The following is a 7500-nucleotide window of genomic DNA, read 5'->3' as shown; positions in this document are numbered from 1 at the left end:
TGAATTTCATGATGTTTGGTTCATAACTTTTTTATCTATTATTTATTTTGATATTTTTGAATTAAAAAAAAAAATAATGCAGCTTATAATTTTCAATCAATTGCTTTGAAAAAAAAACACAAATATCTCTCACATTTGTCAAAAAAATGGTCAGAGGAAGCTTTTTCATGCTTTGTTTGGGAAAAAAAATTACACTTGATTTTCAGGTTTTTATAAATACATTATTTAAAAAAGATAAAATCATCATCATCTGGCTAAAAAATAGCCCTTTTATTGCTCTTTCAAATGATACTAAGCAATAGGCAATTGTTTTAAAAATGTAGATGAAGTAATGTTTAACCAGAAAAACTCCTCAAGAAAACCTGTCAAACATTTTTTTTCTGTATTCAGTGTTGACGTCATGTAGCAATGGCCTTTAAATCTTGCAGATATTTAAATGTCACTGAAATAAGTTTCTCTTATTGTAGTTTACAGTATTGTTGATGTGATGAACAAAGAAATTATTTTTGTCATTTGTCAAAAATATTTGTCAAAAATCACCCCTTTGCTCCCCTTATGTCAAAGTGATATGATCATATATTTTTTAACATTTGAATTTTCTCATTCTAGCACACATAGCTGGAAGCTTCTTGAACCGAGAGATGGGACAGGAAGTTATGCACAAAATAACTCCCAAGAGTAAATCTCAGAAATTTGAGACACCCAAGTCTTTGAAAGGAAGCCAAGGCACACCTGTTATAAGAGATAAAAGCAAACGCAAGATTAACTTGGAGGAAATGAATGATGAGGTGAGTATTAGATCTTTTATTTGATAGGTTCATTTTTGTATTTGATTTGTAAGCTGGTACGTATTTTTATAATCGATACTTACTTTTTTTTTATTTCCAATTATCAAGATTTCCTTTGTGATTATTTTGTTCCACAATATAATAGTATCCAGTCTTGCTGTGTGTATATGTGTATATAACCTGTTAACTTCTTACAGGAGTTTGTGAAGGTATCATCTCCAAAACCATCACGCAGAGTTTTAACTGAACATCAAATTGAAAGAATGACAGAGAGAAGATCTGACATTCCAGCATTGTACTCTGACCTCTCTCAATCCATGTCACAAGCAGTATTGCCCACACAGTTTTCTTCTCAGAATTCTTTTGAAGAGTGAGTATAAATGAATAAAGACTGTTCATTCTGCTGTAAATTAGTTTGGGCCAAATAATAGATAATAGGAACATTTTGTGATAAACTTCATTCACTATATTACTTATATGCCCATATGAATTATATACTGAAATCAAAAGTATTTTAAGGATATTTATCAGCAATGAAGTTCACCTCTAGCATACTGAGTTGGTGAGGTGTGGGTGATGCCTTTGTACAGGTTTGATCCCTACCTTAAATTATAAAAGAAGAATATATCATCCTTTAACTTTTTTCATGTAAAACTCAGATCTAAACTTTGAGACAGGTAAACTGTACTAGGAAAAATTCTGGAATTATATTTTTTTTATAGATGAATTTATAGATTATAAATTTATAAATTTAGTGTTCTTTGTTTATCAGATGCGATTATCTGGTATTGAGCCCAAGTTTAGGTTTGGAATTTAAGATGTTAAAAAATATGGTCTAGATTACAGAGATCATTAAACATATTTCTTGTTAGCAGTGGATTTATTTCTTTGCTAATTTGAAATTATTAAACTCATGAAAAGCTAAAAGTCTAGTGAAATCTAGAATGATAAGATTTAATTTCTTTTGTAGGTCATCTACTAACAACTCAAATGAAAAATCCAAAGAAAAGAAACTAGGTCAAACAAGTCAGAAGGCTGCTAAATCAATGCAAGAAGAAGAGAAAGAGGACAATGGAAAAGAACAGAAGAAAGGCAATGATGAAACCAATCCTGGAGAACTGTCTTTCAGTGGCCTCTTTCCGTCAGAAAACAAAGAGACTGAAAATGCATCCAAGGAATCAGAAAAGAAATCTGAAAGGAACAACAAAGCAAAATTTGAGAAGCCTAAACCAAAATCCAAAAAGAAACTTCAAGATGTTAAGAATGACGTCGAAAGTAACATTTCAGACAGTGCTGAGAATGCTTTGAAGAGCAAAACTGAAGAAGATTCCAAAGATCTTAACAAAATAAAGGCTGAAGAGGAGATTAGTGGAGAGGAAAGTACAACTGATCATGAAGCTTCAGCAAAGAATAACACAAAGAAAGGAAAAAATGTCAAGGAAAATGTGGAAGATAGAAAAACCAGAAGTAGGAGCAAAGAAAACTCTGATTCAGATGAAAAATCCATTTCCATAGGATCGTCAGACAGTAGAGAGTCGATGGCTCTAGCTAAAAAAGAGATGGTAAAGCCGAGCAACAAGGCTGAGTCAAAAAGAAAGAATGATACAAAGAGAAGATATATGAGTGGTGAAAGTGATTATACAGATGAAGACTTGGATGAAGAGCTGAGAAAGACATCCATTGAACTTCAGAGGTCATTAGACAGCATGTCATCTGATTCAGGGGACAACTCCGTAACAGAACAGAATCGTAGAAAATCCCAAACTCCTGTCAAAAAAACAGTTGAAGATGTTAGGAAGTCATTAAAAGGGAAAGTACAAAGAAATCACACTGATGAACAAGCTTCAAACATGACTTCTCTGTCTCCTGCATCAGTACATAAAAGAATAAATTTCAAGGAGGTAGCTGTCTCTCCTAGTGTAGTCAAGGATTTTAAAATAGTCAGTCAGATCCCTGAAGTAAAGTTAGTCAACAATGCAGTTGTGTTACATCATAAAGGAAAAATATCTGATAGTGAATCAGAAGAAGAAATACCCAATTCACAAATAGAAGAACCAAAATCTCATCTATTAGTTTTCAATATTAGCAGCAAAGAAAAGGAGGACACCCCTGGGAAGAATACAAGTGGTGACAAAGAAAATAATGTTGGGAAAGGTCGCAGAGTTTTGCGAGCTAAGAGAAAGAGGGGTACTGTTGATGATGAAAAAGAAGAAAATCCTGACAAGAGAAAAAGAGTTAGTGAAAGTACTTCTAACAGCATTGGAGGAAAGCAGAGTTCAAGTGAGGATTCAGTGATTATTATAGATGAAAAAAGCAGTCCAGATGATTTAAGTGAGAAGAAAAAGGATGATGGAGAAGAAGGAAAAAATACTGATAAGAATACCAAGAGAAACAAGAAGACCAGATCTCAGTTAGATATATCTCGGAAAAGTTCCCAGAGCAGTCAAAATAGTGAAAATGTTATTGAGCCAGAAAACCTCCCATCCACGCCTCCAAAAGTTACAAGATCAGGAAGAAAAGTTGTTGCTCCAAACAAGGATATGCCAGAGCCTATGACACCACCAGGTAGTGCCAGTCAGAAGAGAAGACTAAAATCTCATGATTCTCTAACTGTATTGTATGTGGAAGATGATGTTCCAAAGGTTACAGAAAAACTGAACACTACTTCAAGGAGGTCAGTGCAGAAGAAAATTACAGATATGTTTGTGAAAGATGATGGAGATAATCAAGATCCAGATAAGGATGAGAATGACAGCCTTCCAGAAATGGAAGATATGGATTGTGATGTTTTGCACCCTGTAAGTGACAGCGAGATTGATGATGTTCCAGAAGATAAGACACCAAGTACTACTCCTGAGAGTACTAACAGGGAGTGTGATAAAGGTGATGATCAGGAAGAATCGGTAATAGAAGTTGAAGATTCAAAGGTTTCTGAAGAATTATTTGAAACTAGTTGTGTGGAAATTCCAAAGTCAGAAGAAAATGAAGACAGAATGTTGGACAGTGAAGATGGTGATAATGAAGTTGAGGCAGAAAGAGAGAATGAAACTAAGAGTTCTGAATCTGAGAAGTCTGTAATTGTTGATGAATATGATGATGAAGAAACCTTAGATGCTGATGAGATGTGTGATATAGTGAAGGACAAGGAAATTGATATAGATAACAAAAAAGAAAGCATAAATGATGACAAAGAAAATTATATTACTGATCAAGAAGATATTGATACTGAAAGTAAAGAGAGTAAGAGTCCTGAAGTAGTAAGTGAAGATAGTAAGAAGTATGATTCAAAGCAGAATGAAACAGAGGAAGAAGTAATTGAAAACAAGGAAGAAGTAATTGAAAACAAGGAAGAAGAACTGGAAGACTCAGAAAAGAAGGGAGAGACTATGTCTGAAGATTTACTAAATTCCTTTGAAAATGGACAGGCTCTTGATGAAGAAATTACAGAAATTGACAAAGAACCAGCCAAGAAAAATGTCAAGGATAAGTCTGGGGACAAATTGGCTGTAGAAGCATTACAAGATAATAATTCCAATCCAAAACAACAAGAAGATGAGTTGTCTCCTGAGAAGCCAGTGCGATCAAAACTTTCTACAGCTGTAGGTACCCCTGAGAGACAGAAGAAATTTGGTTCTCTTAAATGTGCTGGTTCAAGAGCAGCGATGTTAGTGGCATGTGCTAAGCAAAACATGAAGAATCGTGGAACCAGCGATGGTGACTCTCCAACGAAATCAATGTTTGGAAGTAAGTATTTAAAATTTTGTTCTTTATACTTTTCAGTTTGTCTTTCTGGTATGACAAGGAAATATTAATAGAAAAGTGTTTGTATATGATTCATAACCTGACTATGGTTATAAACTTCAGTTAAGTACACCACTTTTGTCTATGAATTAAAACTTCCATTTTAAATGCTTTTTTCGTGACAAGTGAAGGTTCAGGAAGGTTGGTTAGATAGGATTTTGTGCTTTCTTCTTTTTCTGTTTATGTTAAATATTAAAAATAAAACAAGTTTTTTTTTATGAAAATCTAACCCCACATAGAGAACAACATGATCACTGCATGATATTCAACACTGATAAAAATCTTAATGAGTTGAAAATATATCTCATGCATTCTCTGTAATTATAGGCGATGGGACAAGGAGTCGCCTTGGTGGATCTCCAATTCGGAAAAGTGCACCTGGCCAGATGTCTCCAGCCAGTACTCCACCCAACCGCAAGAGAAAGTTTGGAGATAGGTGAGTTATTTTTGTATAATTGTGTCATCTTTTGCTTTGTTGTGTTTATTTTATATTTTTTATGTAATTTTGTTTTTCTTTCTTTTTTCTTTTCTTTTCTTTTTCAAATTCTATATTGGTATAAAGAAAATTTGTTTGATGCTTTACAGTGATGGTGGGAAACCATGGGTTAAGCATGAACCATCCCCTGGAGCATCACCATCCACAAGTATACTGAAAAAGCCTATACAAGATGACATTTGTAAGTATTATGATGTTCAGAATGTCTCTGCTAAAGGTTCTAAAGCATGTTATTTGAGATTCCATGATTAGTGAATAGATTATTTAAAATCTGTCATTTACATTTTTTCTAGACTTTTATCTTCTAAATCTTATACCGATTATTTGCTATTGTAGCCACATGATATTTAATCACAACCATTTGACTGGGTTGTTGATTTTTTTTTTTTTTTTTTAAGGTAATGACACTCCATCGCCACCACCGTCTAAGCAGAGAAGAGTTAGCTTTGCTGATCCCCCAGTTTCTGATGCTGTGGAAATTCCTCCTTCACCAAAGACCCTCAGGGGCTTGCGTGCACAAAAGAGATTAGATATGACCAAAGCTGCATCCCCAATGAAAGGTAATTGATGTTAAAATTCATTAATTTCTGTATTAAAATTGAGACATGTAATACAATAAACCCATTCAGGTTTATTGTTAATTCTGTCTCACATGCAGCTCACATTCATACAGACTTGTGCTCACTTAGCAATGGTTTACTTTGAGCATTTTTTTCATGTAATACAATATTTGTTTAAGACACATTTTGAAGCTTAGTTGTTGCACATTAGGAAGATAAGCTTAGAAAGATTTAAGCAAATAAAAAAATGTATACATTTAGCTATGGACAATTCTTCTAACATTGCTATCTAGCAATGCCTTTGCTGTACAAGTATGGCTGAAAAGGATATATTTAGAATCTGTAGTCATCCTGTAAATAAGAAAAGTGACTTGTGCACTTGCAATATTTAAAGTTAATTTTGTTTGTTTTTTTTACTTCAGATGATGAATCACAATCACAGAGTCAGAATGAGTCTCAGGGAGAATCACAAGTGTCATTTGATTGCAGTCAGCCTATCTATCCTAGTCTGGTCAATTGTACTGAGAACCTTGATGGAATTATTTCACAACTCACATCTGCTGGACTGTAAGTATTATGATAGTATCTCTTTTTAAAAATGAATCAAATTCTTTTATAATTTTGTATTTGGTCACTTACATGATGTCAGACATTCAGTCAAGGGTGTGAATATTGAGTATATGTATCTTGTGTTTTGTTTTATATATTGAACAACATCATTTACTTTAAAGTTGTGATTATATTCATTGTCATGAAATATGTAAATGTTCCTAGTCTATATACATTTGATGCATACTTATGTATGTTAGTGGTAGGGTCATTTGGCACCTTAGTGAAACTAACTAAATTTATTTATACCATAGGGTTGAAATTCATAAGTCAACATTCTTGCACACATGTTAACATAATTAACCCATTGATGTTGGTTGTCACATCATGACTTAGCTAGTCTTCATGCTGAGGAAATAATATCACATCATGGCTTTTTGATTGTGCACATGAGCAAAAAGCCCAATGTGTTAGGCCTGTGCATATCGAAATGCTGTCCAGGTGGAGCCAAAACCGCCCCGTCATTATTGGGTTAATGGTAATACTAGAAGATTTATTTATATAATCATTCCCTACAGAATTGATGGACTGAAGAAAGTTCTAGAAGATCTAGGGGTGACAACAGTAGGCCAGTTTTGCCAGTTGACTGAAGCAGATGTCAACAAGCTGCCTGTTCGAGCACCCAAAGTTGCGAATACTTTAAAAATTATTAAGAAGTATGACGAAACAAAATCAAGGTAATACTGCTTTTCTACTTGATTGATGAAGATATGTGCACCCAAATATTAAATGGGATATTTCAATCTGAGAAGTTTACAGATCGTTGTTGTTGTTTTTTTAAGAATCCCTATATAAGCATTAGCAAAAAGCATTTGTATTGATTTCAGATAATTACAGAATTCAGAAATGCTTTTGCAGTTACTGAAATGGGAAATTAAAATAATTTCAGTGGCATGAGATGTAAAAAGAATCAAAATGAAATCTCACAAATCCATAAACAACTTCTGCTTTTAATCCTCATTCTAGAATTAATCAGGATTTGCACTTTTTATTAATCTTATCAAATTTTTATTTTGTTGCAGGGAGATTAAAAAGAGTACAGAACCTATAATGGATGAGGTAGAAGCCCAGCTGAGTCAAATATTCGCAGAAGATGACCGAGAAGATAAGGAGAACCAACGTCCTAACAACCAAGCAAAAGCCAAAAAGAGTATAGAGGAAGTATCAGCTGTGCTCATTGATGATGGCATTGAGGATGGCCTGGAGAACATGGAGCCAGAGGAGGATAATCAGATAAAGGCCAACT

At 33.8% G+C, this 7500-nt stretch overlaps 1 protein-coding gene across 2 annotated transcripts in view; it reads left to right on the top strand.

The window, feature by feature from the left end:
• LOC122252121 (uncharacterized) overlaps positions 1 to 7500 on the top strand; it is a 20075-nt gene that overhangs the window by 11368 nt on the left and 1207 nt on the right. For both annotated transcript variants that reach the window (XM_043014407.2, XM_086552761.1), the window contains 9 exons: positions 610 to 788; positions 986 to 1158; positions 1759 to 4532; positions 4917 to 5025; positions 5175 to 5266; positions 5484 to 5645; positions 6068 to 6212; positions 6773 to 6931; positions 7277 to 7500. The exon at positions 7277 to 7500 is cut by the window's right edge and continues 81 nt beyond it. In XM_043014407.2, the coding sequence (XP_042870341.2) occupies positions 610 to 788; positions 986 to 1158; positions 1759 to 4532; positions 4917 to 5025; positions 5175 to 5266; positions 5484 to 5645; positions 6068 to 6212; positions 6773 to 6931; positions 7277 to 7500 (4017 nt within the window). The remainder of the gene's footprint in view (positions 1 to 609; positions 789 to 985; positions 1159 to 1758; positions 4533 to 4916; positions 5026 to 5174; positions 5267 to 5483; positions 5646 to 6067; positions 6213 to 6772; positions 6932 to 7276) is intronic.

Source organism: Penaeus japonicus, unplaced genomic scaffold, assembly GCF_977035675.1.
Source record: "Penaeus japonicus unplaced genomic scaffold, GWHDUDI00000001_assembly GWHDUDI00000027, whole genome shotgun sequence".
Taxonomy (NCBI): domain Eukaryota; kingdom Metazoa; phylum Arthropoda; class Malacostraca; order Decapoda; family Penaeidae; genus Penaeus; species Penaeus japonicus.
The sequence above is the reverse complement of the archived record's forward strand: the minus strand, read 5'-3'. Positions and strand labels throughout refer to the sequence as shown.